At 37.9% G+C, this 24,997-nt stretch overlaps 1 protein-coding gene across 1 annotated transcript in view; it reads right to left on the bottom strand.

Moving 5' to 3' along the window:
- LOC306877650 (protein cordon-bleu-like) overlaps nt 1–24,997 on the bottom strand; it is a 110,460-nt gene that overhangs the window by 51,238 nt on the left and 34,225 nt on the right. The window contains exons 4-9 of the mRNA XM_079429539.1: nt 9,953–10,147; nt 6,230–6,440; nt 4,130–4,358; nt 3,616–3,660; nt 2,525–2,601; nt 2,153–2,230 (exon numbers count right to left, since the gene is read on the bottom strand). Of these exons, the coding sequence (XP_079285665.1) occupies nt 2,153–2,230; nt 2,525–2,601; nt 3,616–3,660; nt 4,130–4,358; nt 6,230–6,440; nt 9,953–10,147 (835 nt within the window). The remainder of the gene's footprint in view (nt 1–2,152; nt 2,231–2,524; nt 2,602–3,615; nt 3,661–4,129; nt 4,359–6,229; nt 6,441–9,952; nt 10,148–24,997) is intronic.

The raw sequence follows: 24,997 nt of genomic DNA, 5'->3' as shown, positions 1-24,997 counted from the left end.
TGAAATTTTCAGATTTTCAGATTGAGAGCAGAGAGATCTGGAAAACACTGACAGGAACGACACCGGATCTTCCACAACCTTGCATGAGTGTTTGAGTCAGAGCTCAGCTGTCGGTTGGAACGAGAGAGAGAAAGTATGCAGTCTTACAGCTTGACTTGAGAAGAAAGCAGAGTAACGAACAGACATATGATCCAATCTAGACATAAAAAAACTTAGAGACACAAACATGCACACCTACACAAACAAACACATTGACACCTGGAAGATGACTAAGACAAAATAATCACAGCTCTCCTATCATAGCCACTGTTATGATCGCTTTTATTAGCCTACACAACCTCGCTGCAAAAGTTCAGCTTTTTTTTCTCACCCCTCACTGCCCTTAGAACGGAATGTTCAAAGTGGGAATGGCTATTAGCGGGTTACATAATCGGAAATCAGTTACTGAGACGTGTTGAAAATGGCTCTTGGCTCTGTTTGTGATGATATTGTAAATAGCGTGCACCTGAACTTGTGTAATTACAGGCAGGGAGCACATAGAGCAGGGCAGAGCCCTTCATAAAAAGGCTGTTTGGCAGGCCGATCGGAGACAGGAAGAAAATAACTATAATAAATCAAATAAAATAATGTCCATAATAAATTATATACATCCGAACTGTTCAGCGCATGTGTCTGAGTGTCTTCAAGTACATGGCAGTGTTAGCTTCTCTGAAAGAAGGTAGAAGATGGACAGAGCAATGTGGGTGTAGAAATAAATTTCTCTGAAGGATCAAGTGTGTGTGAGTGCAGCTCACATAATGGAGCCAAATTTGTACCCAGAAGTAAGCAAAATTTGATATGACATTTATCAAATATTATTAAACAGATCTGTGGAATACTTGAGTCTGATTGGTCAGTCGCGACATTCCGAGGTGTTATTTCTCGATAACAGCCGGTAAAAGCTGATAGCAGAGACTCATTGGGGTAACCAAAGTCAGCACTATACATTTACTAGGAACGGATTTTCTTTTTGCAAATCGATATTTTATGAACAGTTATTTAATTATGCCATCCAGGTATTGCAGACTCGCTCGTTTCATACAAATGCAGCTGCTGCCATTTTATGACAATTGTTTTGTACACTGTAATGGATAACAAACATACGTACATAACAAACAGGTATGATTTTAAAACGGTTTAATCAATATCTCTTATGCTAATAATTATTTATGTGGTGAAATGCAGTGTAATAAGTACTATGACGCTATCGTATCCGTTAAATGTCTGTCTAGTTTGAACTTGCCACTTGTTAGCAACTGCTTTCTTCATGGAGGCTTTGCGTTCAAATATTACAACTCAGATTAATATTTTGTTTCTAATTATTTACTTGTGTGGCAAGTAGCCATGTAGGATAATGTACATCCAGTCAGATGTTATCACAAAATAAACACCACATCAGGGTCCTGATCACTCTGTCCGGGGGTTAACGGCTGGATGTACATTATCCCTTATTTATTATATACAATAAATGCAGAAAGTGTGAGGATTTGTATCTCTCTTACTTAGATACAAATGATCCATGGCAAACGGATCCATCTGAATATAGTTTGAACGGTGATAGTGACTTAAGGAAAACTGAAGTTAGTCTTATTGTATGTTGATAAAAAGTCAAACTGTATCATCTAGGTAAATAAATGTGTTTGAGCAATCCTGAAGATACAGTTTTGCCTAAGTAATTACTGACACCTAGAGGTGAAACCTGGAAACAAATACATTTAATGGAGTGTGGAATTTCTGTAAAACTTTCATTAGTAGTTTTAAGTAGTTAATTTGTATATAAACATTTAAAAAACAATTCCATTAATGAAAAAAACGTTTAATATTATAATAATTTACATTTATTATTTTACTATATTATTTATAGATTTTTTATCACTGAACAATCTGCATTCAGGACCAGAAGTTCTGGTGCAGAACTATTCTTTTTACATAATTAAAAGAAGAGATTGACACAATAAATAACAATGAATCACAAAAGAGTGTGGTGCTCTTGGCACAGACATTTAGAAAAGAACAAAAAGTAGAAGAATCAACCTGCAGGCAGCATAATTGTGCTAAAGATGGAAAGATGAGAGTGTATTAGTAAGAGACGGTTACACAGGTTAGTACTTACATTAATGTTAGTGTCTGCATTGTCAACAACACTATCATCATCAAGACTGTCCATGTCCTCAGAGGACTGATCTTCAGTCTGAAATGGGAATGTAACACTAGCATGGCAGGCAGATTCATAATATCAATGAAAACCATGCAATGAAGGGTTTAAGCACTACAATATCAACCAAACGTCTCAATTTCATTATACTTTGCAAAATGCATTAGTTTCCCCATCATATGCATGAGTTTAGGTGTTTGTTGCTCTGCGTCTAAATATTTTTGAACATGCAGCATTCTAATATAGAGCACTGTTAAGGTTTAAACAGACAAAAAATATGAATGAACACTTGTGTGTGTTCTTTCATGCACACATGAGCCTGTGTTCTACCTTTGATTTCCTGCGATTAAACTTGAGGAAGCCCAGCAGACCCTTTTTCTCTGATCCACTGGAGTGAAGAGATTCAGCTGTAAGAGAAACACGCATTTGTTCAGCATCTTACACAAACACACAGGAGCAACTATTATTATGTAGAATTGAATCAAGCAATGTTACTTTAGTTAGAGTGGTTAATTTTGAGCTGGCTAATGAGAACAATGGATTATAGAAGACATAAGATCAGCATATGCAGAATAAATTCTAGTGCTTGCACGTCAGCAAACCAGTAGTGTTAAAGTTTTTTGTGAGTTTAGGATTTAGGCTTAGTCTCTGAAAATGAAATGCCACATCAAAGCCAATGTCACAACAACAAGATCAATCTTTAATTTTGCATACGCTACCATTCAAAACTTTGTGGTGTAACAAAAGCTGAAGCTGATTTCTATGTAAAATAAATTATGTTCTTTTGAATTATCTATTAATCAAAACGCATCATGGGTTTCTCAAATATTAAAAAGCAAAAATAAATTACATTCAAATATATTCAAATAAAAAGTTATTTTAAATTGTAATAATATTTCACAGCATTACTGTTTAGCTGTTATTTTGATTAATAAATGCAGCCTTGTTGAGCATAAGACACTTGAACATTAAAAAAACAAAAGTTACAATGTTTTTGAATATTAGTATAAGCCAAAAATAAATAGCACACAAAAAAAAACAGTACAAAATTTTGACAATAGATGGCGCTACACTCCTGCAAAGCTCCAAACTTCTAAGTCAACAAAAACAGATGAAAAAACACTAAAGCCTCTACAAAACCTAAAGAAGAATTACCAGGACAAGTAACAGGTTTCTCTGAACACAAATGCATTGAGAATGAAAGCATCACAGAAACAATAAGCATGAACGATTAATACATAAATATAGGCACTGCACGTCTTGTTTAATTTCAATTGACCAGGCCATCTCAATTCAAAAAAGCTCCAGCATGTTCTATGACAGGAAGCAGACTCTCAACACATTCAAGACAGTTTAACTACACATACAGTAAAGCCACTGCGACAACTATTCAGCCAAAGTCATGCACATGGCATCAGTACCTGAGTAGTTCAGGGCAGGTGTCGAAGCCATTTTAGGCTGGAGAACTGGAAACAATCAAACCAGCATAACATTTGAAGGCATATAAAAGTGAATAGAAATCTTATTACATTTGGCTAGACTGTGAAGGACAGTGAAATGTCACAGGCTTAGTGCATGCTGTGTTTGAGTATGTTAAGTAATAATAGCACTGGCTAAACAAAGATACTATAAGTGGATACATTTAAGAGTGTGTCTGAACAGGAAGTGTTGGACCTGCCAATGAAATATCTAAAATCAAACTTAATCTAAACTTGTGGTTTCTCAGCTGTTCTTTAGATCAAAGGTTTTCCATTGGACATAAAATTGCTACCCAACACGCCACCAAAACTGTTTATTGTGGCAAATCTCCCCCTATTTTGAACGTTCTATACATCAAAGATTCCTGGGGAAAGAACAACTGTATCAGTTTCCCCAACGTTACTAAGCAGCACAATCATTTTCAACTGTGGTGTCCTGATATTTTTTATCCCATACCTAGTGTTTGATCCAGGACATAGAGTTCCTTGATACCCAGCTCACTCAGGCTCTTGTCCAAGTCCAGCTGTTGGTGGCTGATATTGTCTTTGAACAGCAGGACATGGGCCGGGTCAAACTCGCACTTCTGACAGATCGCGGGCACCAGGGTATGCAGGGGGACCAGTGGATTTACTCGAACCACGGCCTTCTGACTGCGGTGATAGTTCACCACCAAACGCACTGTTTTCTATGTGATGAAAGAAAGAGAAACAGATGTGAAGAACCAGAGGTTCATTTATACATTTAAGGCATATATATAAGCTCACCAAAAAATGTAAAACTGTCTTTTTGGTGAAATATCCTTTTCAAAATAGCTTATATTATAAAATAACAATAAAATGATTTGCTTTGAATAGTTAAATACAATTAGAGGAGTTACAACATTAGCTTTATGCTGTCACTTACCCTAGTAATTAAACTGAATTGTCTTTTATCTCTATTTTTTTTTTTTTAAGGAAATGTTGACAGCAGCTATGTTGCATTTAATCTAGATTTTTATTTTATTTTTTTAAATGGAGGAAAAAATTTAAATCAAGAGTAAACCGACCGGATGGTACCCAACATTCAAATGCTCTCTTCCTGTACGTGACAGCAGTGCGGCAAACTCACTACTTTGTGGCTATTATCATATGCATGATCGAGATAAGATGCAACACAGATCTCTGAAGTTTCACATGAGAAGTGGGCTAAATTAGACTTCATATGCATGTTTGCAGTGTCTTGTAGAGGAAGTATAACACCGACCACAATACACTGCTTAGAAAAAAGCTTCTTCAGAAAATAAACTTAAGGTTCCCATTGAACACCAATAAACCACATTATCTAATTCAGTTACTCGTATGCAAATACTAATATTGCTTGTGGGACATTCAAATAACTCTTTATTTAGGCAGCTAAATATCATTTTAGCTACATAACAGTAAATAACCTACTGTCAAAGTAGGCACAGAAGATATTTAATTTGTGCTATTTCCTGTATATTACTGAGCAGACAAACAAGAGCACACCAGAGAAGAAAATGTCACAAAATGTGTTACTTCACTGTCACACGTTCTCAGACTTACAGGGATATGAAACAACAGACACTGCACACTCAGAGGACACCAAAAACAAAACAAAGTACTAAATCAAACCCTTTACTATCTTCGTGTTCGTATGAGTTTAGTAGGCGGAAAGATAGATTAGACAGGTAATGCAGGTTTTATCATTAGCTAATATGTATATGAATTTAGAGATAAAATTTCTCAGAAAGAGGTTTAGGATGCTGAGCAAGTATAACAGTTATAACGGCCTGCTCACTTTGTCAGCTAACCAAAGGGTTGATCATCCTGACCTCTACTCTAGTCAAACATTTCTGAGCTCTCATGTGGTCTATGTCTGATATCCTCACGAACATTGAAAAGAAATTGTGTTACTCCATTTCTTTACGTATCTATACTTATGTACTGTGTGCTTTCAACCGCCCAGTGACAGATTGTACAGTTGTTCTAGTAGAATCAGAGGTCAGAGCCTCTAACTCTGCTCAGAGGTCAGACATGTGGGAGAGGAGCAAGAGAGGGCCCAGCCAGCCAGGCTGCAGAAGAAATAATGCATGGTAACTAAAGGTAAGACTCTCATCAAATATTCACACATGAGGGGGAGGAGAAAAGCACACTCGAGAAAGAAAGAACACACACCTGTGAAAGACTCACTGTACCTTTGCTCGAACCCTTTTTATGATCATTCGACTCTCCTGATGCATTTAGTCAGAACAAGATGTCATTATTTAAGAACATTATTACATAAGCGTAAGATCAATATTACACTTTTGTACAGTAATAAGCTATTTTAAAAACACAAACAATACATGAATACAAGTATCTGATAAATGGCATGGACACAATTTATACTAAGTCATTTGTATTTAAATGTTCCACTATTATGAAAAGTCTTGCCACTAGTAGTGTAACCAGTTTTATCACAGTTGCTGCCTAGAATTTAAAGATCTTCAAAAAGTCAATGATACCACCATGAGACATGAGGTCAAAACCTTCTTAACACTGTGTTTCGGAAACTTACCTCTGGCACTTTGGGTGGCGGTTTCCGGATCACTTTGTCCTCCAGCACTCGTTCTTTGATCAGGGCGCAGGAGACGTCCAGGTTGCCCAGCAGGGCGTTGGGCTTAAAGACGACAGGCTGAGCATCGGGTGACAGCAGCTCCAGAGTATGATATGCTGGATTCAGGTGGTACTGACTGCACAGATCCACTAACAAATCCATCAGAGCTTTTCTGAAGAGACATAAGGACAGAGAAAGATAGATTTACTTGACGATTTAGACTTGTAATTACATCATGTGATGCAGACAGGACTGTGATAGGGCGATAGAGAGAGAGAGAGTCAAATTGCTACATGAATGCTGGTCTTAAATGCTTGGCTTCACTGACCAATTGTCGGTAATTCAACCTGCATCTACCAAAAATGATGTAGACACTCTTAAAGAGTTTTAAAACACTGCTGATAGACATTTGAATAAAACTGTTTAAATTCCACGTCTATCTAGTCTCAGAAAAAAATAGGCCTAAATAAATCAAGAGTAAAATTTGATACTTAATTTTCAGGTCAAATGTCATTCACTGATGAAACCAATGTTATTTCAGTCTTTCTCTGTTCGAGCTGTACCTGCATGGCTCCAAAGAAAATAATAGAGCTTTAGTCTTATAGTTTCATATAAAAGGTTTATGATGTGCTAAACTCTTATAAATGTGTATATATGTGTATATCCTTTTAAATGTTTGACCAAAATTCAGTAGCAACTGAATAAATAAACTTGTCATAAGGAGCCCACTTCCAAGTTTCTATGATACTGTGGTCCTTTCATATACAATAACAAATATATATATATATATATATATATATATATATATATATACACACACACATATATATATATACACACACACACACACATATATACATATATATATATATATATATATATACACTGTATATGTATATTAGAATTGAAAAAAGCCAGGAAAAAACCCAGCAGAACGTGTTATTTTACGTGGTTTGGAAACCGCTGTCTTTTGCGAACACACCCTGAAAAAAAGTCTCACTTTTTAACTAGCTTCTTGTTAATGTAAATGCAAGCCATCCTCTCAGTATATTTAACTAAAACAAGTCAAGGGTTAAACATCCACTCAAAGCCGTAAATAAAGTATAAGTAAATAAAAACCCTTACAGAAATAGCACATGAACTTCACATGTGCAATCACGTGAACTTTTTCATGATCTGAACACATTTAGACCATGAAAATATTCCCAAACTACGTTTTTGTCACGGGTTGGTGAGGCACAATAGCATGAAGACGACAGAGATAAACAAAAAGGTATTTTAATAGCAAATCCAGGAGACAGGCAAGTAAACCAACATAACATAGACGAGAACAGACCAATAGAGAACTGAGGACTTATAAAGCATGAACCAAACAAAGGGAACTAATGAGATAATTAAGACAACAGGTGTACTGAATGACTAATTAAACAGAATGGTGAAAACTAGGTCACACAGAAAACCACAGACATATAACAGTTTCATGTGTGCTTCACATGAATTTCACATGTGATATAAACATATGATTGCACATGTAAAGTTCATGTGCTTTTTCTGTAAGGGAACATAAGCAGTCACTTCACAGTAACTGTATCATAAAAATACACTTACTTGTAGATTTAAAAATATACATGTCACATTTATTGTCCAACTACAAATATTTTAGCAAAATGTATATTTTAGTCAGAATTGTTGCTCTCCTACTCTATTGCGTCTTTTTGGCAGCACTCATTCAGAGAAGTTTGTGAAGTTTACCGGAGACTCACATGCAGAAGGCTCATCAACTCCAAACAGCTAAATGGAAACATTTCCATGAAATTCCTAAATTTACAGATGGAGAATACACCTGTGAAATGTAATTTATGCACTAAGGAAAACACCACATCTCAAATGCATTAAACAGCGCACACAGAAAATTTCTCAGCAGCACATGTATCTATCAGAACGAAAATATGTTGATATATCGTACAAATTCAATATACCTCCCAGCCCTAATAAAAACCCACCTGAAGACCCGTGTTATATTGAATTCCATCAGCTGCACTCTGTTTAGGTCACTGTGTACAATTTCAGTGAACATTTCCTGTCCCAGCTCTATTTAGTCAAAGTTAAGCCATTAAGCCACTAACCAATATTAATGTAGCAAATTAGCTCAAAGTGAGATGAACATAATAAATCATAACGGGTTGTTATCAATTATATTCATCCTCGGGAATTAACCGTAGCATTAATAGTACAATAAAATGATTTGTTCGTCCGCAGTACGGACAGTTTTAATCGTCTATTGACTAAGGAAAATTATTTCTCTGGCCACAAAAATTAATTTCCTTATTGATACATTGCTTATAGAGCATGTAACAAAACCAGAACGTTAAAGTGACCTCGTTCTGTGAGCAGAAGACACAGACAACCAAGCATGAATACATATGGATGTTTATTAAACTACACTACAGAGGAACATGCAACAACGAACTATACACAAACATACATACATTAAACATAGATGCCAACACAAGGAAGGCATGGAGAGAGAGAGAGATAGAGAGAGAGATAGCTTGTGCGCAAGAGAGTAGAGTGTAATGGCAGGATTTATACATCAGCTAACCACAACCTGTTATGAACCATCAGAGATTCACATCACCTTAATTAAAAGGGGTCGAAGCCTAGAAGCGCATCTAAACAGGTAACACGCGGTTACATGCATTGGTTTTGTTGATGCTGAGTAAAGTGTCCTGGTGCATGTATAATGCGTAGATTCTTGATGAATTCCTTTGGGAGTGAAAGCTTCGTCATTCCAGCCATGGGTTGATTGGTCAGAAGTGAATCGACAAAGTTACTGGACTTAAAACTGCCAGAAGGGAAGTCGTGAGATTTCCAAGGTGATGTGTGTGTCTCCAGGGTAAAGAGAAGACCTCGTCTATTGGGTGTGGGAGAAGTTTTATCTGGTTTCCCTGTAACACCCATTTTGGTTTCAGCGGGAAAGTGTTTCTTTGTCCCACTTGACACCTCATTTGCATGTTTTGTGACTGGTCTGGAGAATCAGTGCAATTTTTCCCACAGTACAGTAAAAATAGTATGATGCATTTCACGATCACATAGTGTACATCATTGTTTGAGGAATAAAGAGCAGATAATTTTGATATCAAGAAAGAGACATCTAAAAGATATTAAACCAGAGATACATTCATACACCTGAATATGAGTGTTTAGAGCTTACTAATATGAATAACGAGTGGTAACCAGGCTAATATAATAAGGAAACATACAAACAACACATGCATATACCAGATACATGTGTAACTGATTAATTATTATTTAGACTCTAAATAAAGAAAATGTCTCTATGTGTGTGTTATGTGTCTTGTAATCGTGGGGGTAGTCCACTGGTCAGCCAGGCCTGGTACCGAGGGTCATTTAGTTCTCTTTGGAATGTGTCAGAACAGATAGTCAATCTGTTTAGCATCCTTTTGACAGTGGGGGGGGGCAACCATTGGCAATTTAGCACCCATATAAAGATAGAATGTGGGGACAGGTCTGTGAATTATATGCAAATGTCAAAAGGCTAAAAGGGGTCTCTTAAGACATAAAGTCCCAACGACCATCAAGGATAATAAGCAGATGTTACATTAAAAATAAAATGTTTTGATGAAATGTTTAAGATAATGTCAGTGCAATGAGCATATTCACCTGCCATCCACATTGACGGTGGTCTGGTACCCTGAAGGCAGACTGATATGGAGATCCACAGAGGGTCGAAGCATGTTTTCCTTGCTGTCTCCCCCTGAAGATCCCCCTCCATCAGGAACAGCATTACGGAAGATCCTGCGGGGGGCAGGCTGAGGGGGTTGAGGTGGAGGGGGAGCCTTGGCCTTCATTCTCCTCCTGCCGTATAAAATCAGAGGAGCAATAAATAAGGATTAGGTTCAATGTTTATGTGGTGCTTAAAGTATGGCAATGAAGTTACACAGAAAAGGGTCATCTCCGCCAATGACTACAAAGTATGCATGTATGAGAAAGTCCATACTTAGCCTGTGGGCATGCTGTTGGAGGCTGATACTAGGCTGATCATAACTGAAAGACTGATTGCTTATAAATTCAAGGTCACCCTTCAGGCACTATCATACATTCTGCTCATCAGGTACTATAATAATATATCTAATGGGATAGTGGAAGCCTATCATGCCCTGAAATTCCACCAATGATATAATACTCGATTGTTTAATGATCATAAACACATTTATGCATATCAAAGAGTATTTTCTCATTCTTAAAGTTTCAAGTGCTGGTGTATGTCATGCAAAGGTGCCATTATGTTGTCTCATCTTAAAACCCACTGAGAAAACTCTATTATGTGATTCCTTTGCCTCAACCTAATGCCAAAATGAACTGAAAAGAGATGAAGCCATCACAAGACAGTTGTCTATATGATACAATTAGACTTAAATCAAATTTGAGTATTGTATTTCTGTATTTTGTAATTCGTAGTGCTTGGTGAAAAACCTAATCTGCAACCTAACAAATTAACCCCACCCAAAAGAAAATAATGGCAACGGAAACTGTGTATGTAGCTTTATGACAAATACATATGAAAACACCGAAGCAGGAGAATGTTTTGCTATGTAATTATATAAAATTCAATATTAGCAAGTAGCATAGTGTTGGAACAAGCCCTGCTGTGTATCAGTTATAGCAACACCAGTGGGTTGCTTTGGCACAGTGTTACTCATTGCGCGGCTCACCAAGCTTTACTTTGTGACTCGCATGGCAGTAAATAATACGATGATATGATCATGCAGTCAATACAGATATTTCATAAAAACATTAAAAACAAGAAGGGCTATAACATAACCCATTAAAAAACTCACACCATGTCTAAACCGGACGTGAGTTGCGCGATACGACAAAAGACAATAGAACCCATCAGAGTATGTGAGCGGAGCGGTGTAATTTTGAATGGAGGGAGGAGCGGATTTTTTAAAAGTCGGAGCGTTGTGGTTTTCACTCGCTCCAAGTGCGCTCCACCACCACTCCATCACGAGTACAATTCATGCCAACGGCCTGTAATATAACTGCATTATTAGCAAGAATTTACGTTAAACATATTTAGCTAGCTTGATAGAGAAGTATCACTCAAATAAAAATAATGTGAAGGCTATGATGACGTGAGCTGATGTTGTAGTTCTCAAGGAATTTGTAACTTTGTTCCTTCTGATAGGCTACTGAATATTTCCAGGTGAAAGCATGATTTAAACAGTGATACTTCATCTGTATCTGATTTCGAATGAGCAGAAATCTGTAAGAAATGAAGCGATAATGGTAAAATAACTGACGAAAAAATATATTTTCATCAGAAACAAAATTGGCACTGCAAAAAGCAGCAATTATACCTTTTAATGGTGATTTTTGCTTGTCATGTGGTAGGAAAAAAGTTTGCACACTTCCAATTGTCACGGTGCACACAGCAGCGGGGAACAAGGAACACGCATACGAGGACGTAACTCAAATAATAACCTTCTTTAATGAAGACAGAGCAGGACAAGGCAAGGCAGACATCAAACACCAGAGAGTAACGAGTCGACCAGACGACATACCACAACACAGACAGGACTTAAATACCAGGGATAATCAGACAAACACAGCTAGACTTGAATTAACTAATGATCACATAGGATGAGGACAGGAAACAAGCCAAATATGGGCATGGAAACACAGGGAGCACGTGGAAACACAAGACACACACAACAGAGGTCTGACACCAATAAGCCACCTTGAAACTCTCCTATTATTTTATTATCCTCTCTTCTTTTAATATATGTTATGAACAGAACTGTGATATTTCAAACATACTGAAATACTTTAGACGCGGAGCGGTGTTTCTGATATCAGTGAGTGAGGAAATGGTGAACCCAGAGCGGAGCTGGAGCAGAGTGATTATTAAATGCTCGGAGCGCGGAGAGGAAATTGTTGGCGCTCCACTCTGCTCACATACTCTGGAACCCATGTTGTCTACACTGGATGCGACACGATCCCCATCAGTAAACTGATGCCTTGTTCCATTTATGAAGAACTGTACTGGCACTAAGTTCAAATGATTTGCAACTGTCGCTTTTTCGCGTCAAGTGTAGACAGACATTTAGTGCAGCGGGGCGCGGCATGACAACTGTCGCGTCTGGTGTAGACACGGTCAGATAGTGTCTGCTCTGTTACAAATAATTAATATTTTTAAAAATACCTAAAACAGCGGCATTACAAGATGGAAATCTAGACTACAGATATTTACACTTGCTCTGTCCAACGTCCATGACACTGACTCACTGCGGAGTTCCCAGTTTTAATCTTAACAGCTCTTAACGCCGTATGTATGCAGGATGGTTAGATAGTAGATACATGATGGCTTGTATAGGAAAAAATAAAATAACTTGAGGTCTTCTCAGCATTAAGGTAATCCTGCTGTTTTTTTTTTTAATCATCTTGTCCTAGTTACAAATTTGACTGGTAAATGATAATGAATGATAGCCCCTTTTGTATTGCATTGCATTGCATATCAGACATGACAGATTGATAAAAAGGCATGCTATTTATGACTGGATGTAACTTTTGATACTTTGCGGTAGGGTTGTCACAATACCCTACCGCAAAGATGTACAATAAAAATGTATTGCGATACTATACTAGCTGAAGTATCATGATACCATGCAGTATTGCGTTAATTTAAAATTCAATTCTACAAAATGAATCAAAATTTCGTTAATAAATAGATGTAAACGAAAACAGACAATATTTTTCTCTGAATACTTAATGTGAATGAATGACTGGCTATTGTTATCCATGAAATGATCTAAACAAAACTCATCTTAGCACTGCACAGAAGCTGCATGAATTGACATTTAGATGTGGCATTTATACATTTAGACTGTATTTATAATTGCATAAATAATGTTATGAGATTAATGTTTTAAATACAAAATTCTGAACATAGAAATATGTTGGAAAAGAATGAAATATGCCCAGTATTGGGCAGTAACTAATTACTAGTAATTTAGTTACTGTAATAATATTACTTTTTGCAGTAACTAGTAGTGTAACTAATTACTAATAAGATTTCAGTAATGATATTACAGTTACTATCCATAAAACAGCTTAGTTACTTAGTTACTTCTGATGCCTCAACCCTGCTGATTTAAAATCCAACAATCAATAATTCCTAGATTTATTTTCATAATTTCCACGACTCGCACATGCATGTGATGTCCCCAGTGCAGCAGGCAAGCTTGGAATATAGAAAAGCTTACATTCAGCAGATAGAAATATTGCATTACCGTATTTTCCGCACTATTAGGCGCACTTAAAAGCCTTTAATTTTCTCAAAAAACGACAGTGCGCCTTATAATCCGGAGCGCCTTATATGTCCTTTTCACACGTGAGTTTAAAATATTCTAGCTGAGCCCCCAGCATGAGTTTTTTTCAGGCGACCGTTATTTTTGAATGTATAGCCTTATTGTTTCCATGGCGACGCGTCGTGCTTGTCATGTGACACACCGCAGCAACAATAGCGCTGTCTGACACATGGATCGCTTTTACTTAGTTTTTTCCTTTTTTTTATTATTAATATTCACAAACATACTCACAATATTATGAAATATCTGATATTCCGATTCTCAAATATGTGCAAGTAAATTTATTTGGTAGTTTAAATACTTTTATAATCACCGTGTTAGTTGATCTATACCGGGTGATGGGCGCCGTCATGTTTGTTCGCGCTGAATCCGAGCTGTGGGAATAAGACCATGTAAATTCAACCTCTCTTCCCGAAAAACCTTAAAGTAAGTCTCCGGTTAAACTGGGAGAAGAGCAGAGTAAACTTTAAAGTTATCTACACAATCTGTATATGATATCAATAAAACATGTTGTAAGATTATATTTGTAACGAACATTATTGCTGCTTCCATAGACATCAGCGTGTATTTTACAAACTATAAATGTATGGTTTTGCTAGTACTTATGTGTTTTTAAATGTCTGAAACCTAAAATTAGCATTATATGGTTGAAAACACTGAATATTTGTGATAATATGACAAGCGCTCGGCAGCCAACGCGCGAAAGCAGATTTGAATTCAGCAGTTGATGACATGACTCACTGAAGGTTCTAATCACACCGGTGTGATCGTTAATCGTTATTGTTAATATGCACATCAATGTTTGAACAACGTTACCATGGGAGTGAACGGAGTTGTCAGAACGCTTAATAAAGTTTTACTTTATCTGACTGTTTTGTTGACATTCCCTTTAGCACAGCTCCATCTAGTGGATGCATAACGCAAACCCAGTCAAACGTTTGATTGCAGTATCTTCTATTCTATGCGCCTTATAATCCGGTGCGCCCTATATATGAAAACAGTTCTAAAATAGGCCATTCATTGAAGGTGCGCCTTATAATCCGGTGCGCGTTATAGTGCGGAAAATACGGTATATTTATTTTGTCAGGAAAAAAAGATGATCTGAACACTGTTGTTTAAGTTGTGGCTTTACTTTACTCTGGTATTACATCCCACCCACATCCCTCTGATCAGCATGTGGTACATTATAATACTATAATTAAACATCTTTTATTAAAATTAAACAGTTTCTTACAAGCTACACATGATAGTTAGTGAGATTAATACAACACTTCTGTTTGAATGTCACTATCAATCACTATTGAGTGTTTGTAATAACTTTTGACTGCGATCCAATGTGGATTTTGATCAAATAATGAGGAAGAATTATGTTATTAGTAACATTGTAGAAGAATTTTATGTGGAAGATACACAGTTACAACTTCTGTGGGGCGTGAAGAAAAAGTAATGTAACTAGTAATGTAACTAATTACTGTTGCCAGAAAGTGATAAGTAAAGTAACAATATTACTTTTGAAAGGAGTAACTAGTAATGAGTAATGTATTACATTATTTGAGTAACTAGCCCAACACTGAATATGCCTACTTTTAGATGGGAAACTTAAAACGGCCAGCAGAGTCATTCAAACAATTCTTTCAAAACGGCTGAATCCTTCAGGAGCAAATCAAATGACTGTTCCCTTTCGTGCACTGTGAGCTTTTTTGTATGAGAAAGCTCCGCTCTCGTTTGTCTCTCTTTTCGAGGAATGAGGGACAGCCAGATGATGATGTCAGCGAGATTGCGTCATTATCATCCCGCGGCTCGCCCTCGCTCGTGGCCGACGAGCACGAGACGGAAAGCCCCCTCTCTAACTCATCAGCCAGATCCGCCTGCGAACACCGCGAGTTAATTCTCCTCCATGCCTCGCATCAGTGGGTCTCGATCTCAGCGGCCTTCAAAACCTTTATTCCAAGAAGGTCCAGGTCTAAGCCCGAACAACGCAGGGGTCCTGGCCCATCTCCATCTGGGGATCAGAGATGGGCACAGAAGGCTAGTGTCGCGACTCGTGCCCCTCCCCCGCCTGTGGGTAGGGCTAGAGGGAGGCGCGGGTCAAAGAGAGGTAGGCAAGACCTGAGGGAGGTGATCCAGACGAGGCATTCTCAATGCTCTCGTCCGGACCAGAGTAACACTATGAACATCTACTCCCTTCCTTCAGGGGGCCTGTCATCTGCCCTCATCTTCTCCTCTCTAATTCCCCTGCAACCACCGTTAATTTCACCTGACCGAGGTTAGGTGGGAACCTAGGAACCTGCGTTTAAAGACATTGCAGTCTCTGTGCTGGACTTATGATGTTTTGGTTGAGTTCTATGTTTCATAGAAACTACCTTACTGATGGTACGGACCCGACTCTTCGGACTTCGCCTTCGGGACTGATCTCATGCGCAGGAACCATGGATGGGTGAGTACGATCCAGTTTTACAGTTCACTGGTATTGTTAGCCATTCTTTGCAGTTTCTGGGACCTGTCGTTTTGTGTGTTTTCACCTCTTTCCTTCGACGCAGTGCAGTGATAACCTCACTCGTCGATACTAGATCCAGGCTAGGATCAGAGCCCTGTTTTCGGCCTCATACCCCTGGATCGTGTGGCCCAGTCGTAGGTTTCTGTGGGAGCCTCCTTGGTCATCAGGTCTCCAGCACTACAATGCCTGGACCTGCGGGTCTTTTAACATCAGTTCTTGGCATAGGGACGGCTCCTTTGAGAAAGGTGCATGGCTATCTGAGGATATCTATGTGCTAGCTCAGGGACTGCTCCCCTTCCGGGGGTTTTTAAGTAGCAATCTCCCTGAGCCCCTGTGCTAGGGTGTAAGTAGAGTCAAAGTTCCCTTTCACGCTGAGAGTTAAGTTCTCCGCTCTCCAGAGTCTGTCATGGTAGAGCTAGCATTGCTCCCCTCACTATCGAGGGGGACCTATGAGCATGCCGCTCCCTTCTGAGCTTCTGAGTTCCCTCTCATGCTGAGAGTTAAGTTCTCCGCTCTCCAGAGCTCTGCCTTGGTAGAGCTAGCATTGCTCCCCTCATTATAGAGGGTCACCTATGAGCATGTAGGGCTGGGTATCGTTCAAAAATTTTCGATACCGATACCTTGAGTTCGATACCGGATCCTGAACGATACTTTTTTCGATACCAGTTTTATGATATCAGTTTTAATAAGATTACATTACCTCAAAAACTATTTTTTTTTAGCTTGTTGATATTTATACAGACTCAAAGCCTCATCTCCTGAGCCACTGCACAAAGGAACAAAATATATCCAACACAATAAATAAATAATTTTAATAAAGTTCAAATTGTTTTCAGTTTACACATCTGTTAGGCTACGTTTACATTAGTGCGTGTTCATTTTAAAACACATAGCTCAGACAGAATCATCATTTCTAGGTTGTTAAAGAAATTTAAAATCTTCATCCACTTTCATAAGTGGGTGTTTTATTTTCTTTCACCATATGTTTTATTGTTATTAAATTCTGGTGTAGTATGTCTAATTATTTGAATGCATAAAAACAACTTAGTTTATTTAAATTTATTCTTAAAATAGCCTTATGAAATTTTTTATTTTTCCTCAGAAATTCTGTGTTCTGTATCTGGTTTTCAAATGAAGACATAAAACATTAATTTAATTTATCTTTAAATTACTGAAAATCAAAGTTTATTTATTTTGGCAAACAAAGGGGGTTACTATTAAAATTAAAACATGGAATAACTGTTGTGTGATCATTACAAAAAAAAATAAATAAAGTTTTAATAATTTTAATAGTAGCCTAGTAGTAGCAGTATGTACTGTCTGATGAACAATATTAATATATTTCTGCCGCAGTGTCTTCCGAGTTAAACCGAACTTTTATTTTGACGGGTTGCCTGGAATACCTTTACAGTTCTGTGTGTATATGATATGAGTTAGTTTTCCTCGAATCAAACGGTAAAATGCTCATGAAGTGAGTCTCAGAGCAGGTCTGGAGATGTTGCTCATGTGTTTATGTCCTCATTTAGAGAGGCGGCAGACGCTGAAATGACCGCGAGCGTCACGCGAGCTTCAGTCTGTGTTTATTAAACAAACTGCACAATATAGAGAGCAGACTGCTCCGTACGCTTTCGAATCGCTCTCGCGGAGGTCAAACACTGATCTATCGGTGCCGCGCCGCTTCTAGTCAAACACACCTAGTGCTGCAGGATTATTGGCTCACTGACGGTGATGAGATTAACCCCTTAGGTATCGAAATTTGGTACCGAACGACAAGACGTTTTTCGATACTCGGTGGTATCGAGGCAATTCGGTCGGTGCCTAAAAAGTATCGAACTCGATACCCAGCCCTATGAGCATGCCTCTCTCTTCTGAGCGGCTGAGTTCCCTCTCATGCTGAGAGTTAAGTTCTCTGCTCTCCAGAGCTCTGCCATGGTAGAGCTAGCTTTGCTCCCCTCAGCATACAGGGTCACCTATGAGCATGCTGCTTCCTCCCAAGCATCTGAAAAGACGGTGTTTACAAATCCATGTAATGGTAAGTGCGCACGCTAGTGTCTGTGCACTTTCTGAAAGCCACGTTGTGGTAAGATCGCACACCAAGTGTTTCGCGGTCTTTCTAAAATCCTGTACGGTATGGATTATGCGCTGCGGCTTCGTGCTCATTCTTTGAGTCGGTCAGGCCCCGGTTTCACCTTGGGCCCCACTCTACCTATGTGTGTGCTGAGTTCCCTCTCATGCTGAGAGTTTAGTTCTCCGCTCTCCAGAGCTCTGCCATGGTAGAGCCTAGTGTTGCTCCCCTCACTATAGAGGGTCACCTATGAGCATGCTGCTCCCTCCTGAGCATCTGGAAAGAATTCAGCTCTATGAGTCAGCAACTTCAGGTTGTTAGGCCTCTCTCTGCCTCCCTGTTAAGTCGCTCTCCTTGTTGGTAGAGCTAGCTTTGCTCCTCTAAGCATAGAGGGTCACCTATGAGCATGCTGCTCCCTCCCGAGCTCTCCTTGTTGGTCGAGCTGGCATTGCTCCCCTCAACTTAGAGGGTCACCTATGAGCATGCCGCTCCCTTCTGAGCATCTGAGTTCCCTCTCATGCTGAGAGTTAAGTTCTCCGCTCTCCAGAGCTCTGCCATGGTAGAGCTAGCTTTGCTCCCCTCAGCATAGAGGATCACCTATGAGCATGCTGCTCCCTCCCGAGCATCTGAAAAGACACAAATGTTTCAAATCCATGTTATGGTAAGTGCGCACGCTAGTCTATGTGCACTTTCTGAAAGCCACGTTGTGGTAAGATCGCACACCAAGTGTTTTGTGGTCTTTCTAAAATCCTGTACGGTATGGGTTACGCGCTGCGGCTTCGTGCCCATTCTTTGAGTCGGTCAGGCCCCGGTTTCACCTTGGGCCCCACTCTACCTATGCATCCCCAGTGATACTAATTGAACAGGGTGTTGCTACCAAGGATCTGTTGAGACAGTTCCTTCAGCGAGCTCTTGCAGAGCAAGCAGCAGCCCCTGGGTGACAGGCCAAGACTTAGTTACTATCCTAGGCGCTTGGTCGTATCCCCTTAAAGGAATCTCTTCTTCTGATTCCAAGCCATTGAGCTCTACCCTGGGTCTAGGAGGCCCGGCCCCTAACAGGTAAGTTCTGGGGTATGCAGCTCAGGCCTTTGGCCGAAGGGGATAATGTCACTGACAGCAGTCGTACTGTCCCAGGGGCAACTCCCTTAGCCGGGTAGAGTTGGTACTTAGTGCTCGCCTTTTGTGCTTGGCTTGCACTCCCCTCAGCATGGTGGCGTGGGTATTCCGTTCCCCATAGCGACCCCTAGAGGACGCTGTTCAAACACAGAAAATGTTGATGAATGGAATTGCATTCATGATTGCAAAGATGCTTCCAGAAACAAACTATTACACCTGTTCTAGTAGTGGTCAAATGAGTACAACTGCGAGAATACTTTCTTGTAAGATATTATGATTAGAGATCGACCGATATATCGATTTACTGATATTTTCCCGATATTTAAGCATTTTTCCATAATCGGATATCGGTTTTGTAATATCGGATTCACACATCTTGTGGACGTTTTGAGAATTGCGCACAGGATCGCAATTGCAGCGCATCTGAGGGGAGACGAGACAACAACAACGGCGTGCAGGTACTTGATTTGCTGTAGTTAGTAAACTATTTAATATTACAGTCATTAATGCACACATTAGATGTATTACATAAAGACCTGATATATAGTTTATGCAACTTGGCTCTAAGAAATATGATAAATAAGATACTCTGTCAAGCCCTGTCCCTATAAAGATATAAATTTGCCTGAAATAGCACAGCCATGAATTAGCGCATGTTGGAAATAAAAGCGCTGAATTGAATTCTCACGTAGATAATCCGTCAAGTCCTCTCCCAATAAAGAAGTAACTTTGCCTGAATTAAACAATACAGCCATGAATGATTGTGTGTTGGAAATAAAAGCATTGAATTTAATTCTCTCTCTGTTGTCTATACGCTTATCATTAGTCTCGTGAAGCCGCTTTCATATTGTAGTTCACTCAGCGGGTTGATGCTCAAGAAATGCTCAGCACGGCCACTGCATGTAACTTTTAAACAAGATTCACTTTTTTGAAGCACCCTAAATTGTATTAACATTTACTATATAACCATTATTTTGTTTATAAACATCTAAATTAATACAACTCTATGGAAATTCTCTGCAATCGATCGCAGTTTGAGTAGCCTATAGTTCTGTGTAAATGCATAGATAAACCGCGCTGTCAGCAGCATAATTTAGAGCATGCCAGTTGAGAAATGCAATAAAATACAATGTTTGTTATATTCCAATATTCCAGAGAATATTATTCCGTGAATTAACATTATCCAGTGAATTATTCTTCACTCTTTATCCTATTAAACAGCTTATAAACCTACTAAAACTGTAGTTAAAAATTAAGCTGATATGACTCCTGTCCTTTATTTATTTTCTCCATTTGAAAACATTAGACATTCCACGTTTATTTTGCTTACTGCTAATATTAGTGTTGCTGCTAAAGCTTTTTATAAATAAAATGTTTTTTATTGTTGTAATACGAAGATTAAATTTAACATGACAGGGCTCTAGACTGCGACCAAAATGGTAATTTTTTGCGAGTTAAAATTTGACGTGGTCGCATTTGTACGAGTGCCTGGTCTGCGCTGCTCCAAAGCGTCTGCTTCATACAGCGCGCGCTGCAGAGCCAAGGCACATTATAGCAAGAGTCAGATTTCACTGATGCGCGTCGCGGACGGAGCGCAACGGAGGATTTTGTTTTCAAACTAAAGTAAAAGACCACTTCTTAAACCAGAGAAGGTGAACATGCTGGTGTTCTTGTAGAAAAAACATGCAAGTCCTGTCAGCGACAGCCAGTTTAGTTTTACTTTTCTTTTTAGGGCCCAAGCCAGTAAGGCGCAGGGCCCTATTGTTTTTCTGAGGTACACATATAGAACTCATTGAGCCGAACAACTTCCGCGCAGCATGTCATAGGCTCCGCCCAACAGGAAGTCGGCTATTCAGGGCTGTTTAAAAAGCGCATGCTCTGGAATTTGATATACTCCTCTGAGGATTTCCATACGATTGCCACCAAACTCGGTGAACATGATCTCAAGACATTGGGGACGCTAAATTGCGAAGATATTTTTGATATGTCGAACGGTTTGCCCGTGGCGAGGCGATGAAGTTATGGCGAAAAATGAGACCCAGGAAATGCCTAATAACGTCCACATACATTGTATGATGTAGATCAAACTTCAGTGGTTTGTTCGTTGTATGATGCCGATCGGATAGATGTGACTATTATGACTGAAAGTTATAGCGCCACCAACTGGCTGCAGGAAGTGTGTCGTTTTCAAAATGCTTTGAATTCAGCATCTTATTTTTACTCGATTTGCTTCAAACTTCACCAGAATAATGTCAAAACACGGCTGATGTAAAACTGTGGAGGGAATATTGATATCTAAAAGTATGTTGCCATGGCAACGTGTCAAAGTTGAAAATTCGTTTCTGGTGATTTTGAGGCAGATAACATGTTTAGAATGTCATGAAACTCAACACATATCCATTTTAATGATAGACACTGGAAAAAGATCATAAACGGGCGTGGAAGAGGCACTCTATAGCGCCACCTTTTGTCAAAAATGGGGGGGTTAGTTTTAGCTACAGACACCAAACTCGGTACATAAATTGTTCTTATTAATCCGGACAACTTTCTAATTTACAGTCATTAGCTACGACCAACAGGACGTCGGCTATATTTATTTTAATGTGGGTTTTTTTTTAAAACGGGCTATAAACAAATTCATACTCCTCCAAACAGAAACACGTAAATCAAACCAAACATTTTTTCTCATGATGCCAAAATACTGAAGATGCTAAATTGCGGACGGATTTAGGATATCTTGAACGATGATTTAATGGCAATTTATTAAAGTTACAGTAAAAAAGAGAATTTTATTTTTTTAAATCTTTTAAGAGCAGCTTCCAAACACTTCATAAAAAATTACATACACAGAGCAGTACAGTCTGAGGATATGTGATTAATTTCATGAATTTACAATACACTATGCAGAGGAGAAAATTAAAAAACTATCAGAGAGTTGTTAAACTGCTGAGTGAGAGGTCCTGTCAGCCTGCAGCTGAGTGAGGGGTGGGGGTGGGCTGTGAGTGACTGTGTGAGTGACTGTGTGGATTGAGGAGCTGGGTGAGAGAGAGAAAGAGAGAGAGGGTCTGTTTTTTAAAATCTTTAAAAAATGCTTATAAATCATTAAAGATTTTGATAACACTTTATAATAAGGTCTCATTTCTTAACATTAGGAAATGCATTAATTAACGAGAACTAACAATGATATATATATATATATTTTTACAGCATGTTAATTCTTCCATGATAGTATGAACTTACAATGAACATTTATTTTTAAAGCATTTATTAATCTTTTTAATGTTAGAAAAATAGTCATGTTCAAAAGATGAACTTTAAAATTTAATAATATATTAACACATTTTGGAATTAATATTGATCAACATTAAATGGTATATAATTATTAATGATTATATATATATAATGATAGCTACAGACACCAAACTCGATACATAAATTGTTCACATTAAGCTGGACAACGTTCTAATTTACAGTCATTAGCTACAACCAACAGGAAGTCGGCTATATTTATTTGAATGTGTTTTGTTTTTTTTAAACGGGCTGTAAACAAATTCATACTCCTCCAAGAAGAAACACGGAAATCACACCAAACATTTGTTATCATGATGCCAAAATACTGAAGATGCTAAATTGCGGACGGATTTAGGATATCTTGAACGATGATTTAATGGCAATTTATTAAAGTTACAGTAAAAAATATATATTTTTTTTTTATCTTTTAAGAGCAGCTTCCAAACACTTCATAAAAAATTACATCACAACAAGACAGTCTGAGGATATGTGATTAATTTCATGAATTTACAATACAATATGGCGAGAAGAAAATTTTAAAACTTAGAGTTCTCCTGTCACTGTGCTTCTAATGTATGCGGTGGGTGACTGGGTGGGTGACTGACTTTGTGAGTTCAGTGAGTGTGGAGGGGGTGGGGGAGGGGGAGAGAGAGAAAGAGAGAGAGAGATAGAGTCTGTTTAAACTTCTCAATAAAATCCTTAAAAAAATGCTTATAAAGCATTAAAGGTTTTCATAACACTTTATAATTAAGTCTCATTTGTTAACAGTAGGGAATGCATTAATTAACATTAACAAAAATATATTTTTTACAGCATGTTAATTCTTCATTGATAGTATGAACTTACAATGAACTAACAATGAACAAAATATTTTTAATATTAGAAAAATAGTCATGTTCAAAAGAGAAACTTTAAAATTTAATAATATATTAACTCATTTTGGAATTGATTTTGATCACCATTAAATGGAATATAATTATTAATGATTATATATATAATGATAGCTACAGACACCAAACTTGGTACATAAATTGTTCACATTAAGCCGGACAACTTTCTAATTTACAGACATTAGCTACGACCAACAGGAAGTCGGCTATGTTTTTTTTATGTGTTTTTTTTTTTTTCAAAACGGCTGTAAACAAATTCATACACCTCCAAGCAGAAACCACAAATTCACACCAAACACAGAACAAGACAGGCTGAGGATATGTGATTAATTCCATGAATTTACAGTACACTATGCGGAGGAGAAAAATTTAAAACTTAGAGATCTCCTGTCACTGTGCTTCTAATGTGTGCGGTAGGTGACTGGGTGGGTGACTGACTGTGTGAGTTCAGTGAGTGTGGAGGGGGAGGGGGAGGGGGAGAGAAAGAGAGAGAGAGAGAGGGTCTGTTTAAACTTCTCAATAAAATCCTTAAAAAATGCTTATAAAGCATTAAAGGTTTTGATAACACTTTATAATTAAGTCTCGTTTGTTAACAGTAGGGAATGCATTAATTAACATGAACTAACAATGAAAAATATATTTTTTACAGCATGTTAATTCTTCATTGATAGTATGAACTTACAATGAACTAACAATGAACAAAATATTTTTAATATTAGAAAAATAGTCATGTTCAAAAGATAAAACTTTAAAATTTAATATATTAACACATTTTGGAATTGATTTTGATCAACATTAAATGGTATATATTTATTAATGATGTAAATTAACAACAGTTAAATAATGTTGTTTTTTAACATTGGTTAATTCACAAATAACATTAAATATTAACAATATATTTTTTACTTTATTCATTTGTGTTAGAAAAAATTATTCATGTTAGTTAATGGAAAAATAAATCATTAAAAAAATGCTTATAAATCATTAAAACCTTTGGTAACTATAATAATTTCTCATTTGTTAGCATTAGTAAATGCATTAACTAACATCAACTACCAATGAAAAATATATTTTCACAGAATTTAAAGTTTTATATGTTGTTCTGTATGTGTGTGTTTCACAGAGTTGATGGTTTGGATTAACCCTTTAATTGCCGTATCCCTTAAAACCAAACTGCCAGAGGGTTACTGTGATGTGTGTGCTCGCTGGGCACCGTTTTATCGATGCCATGGGGTGGCGTATGCTGACGGCTTGGGCCCGTCATCGCTGCTTGCAGCTATATTTGTTTTCGTTTTGAGAAGCTTGTTATCTTTGCGGTTTACCTCACGTTATGCTATGGAGGCTTTCCTTAATTAAAAAAAAATATATTAATATTTAATTGCTTCCTCAGAGTTTGCTAAACATTCTGTAATATACTCGGTATATAGTACAGCGCCTCGTCTTATTCGTTTTTGTTAATAAATGCTATGTAAGCTA

Source organism: Barbus barbus (genome assembly GCF_936440315.1).
Source record: "Barbus barbus genome assembly, chromosome: 12".
NCBI lineage: Eukaryota > Metazoa > Chordata > Actinopteri > Cypriniformes > Cyprinidae > Barbus > Barbus barbus.
Note: the sequence above shows the minus strand (reverse complement) of the source record. Positions and strands in the feature narration are given on the sequence as shown.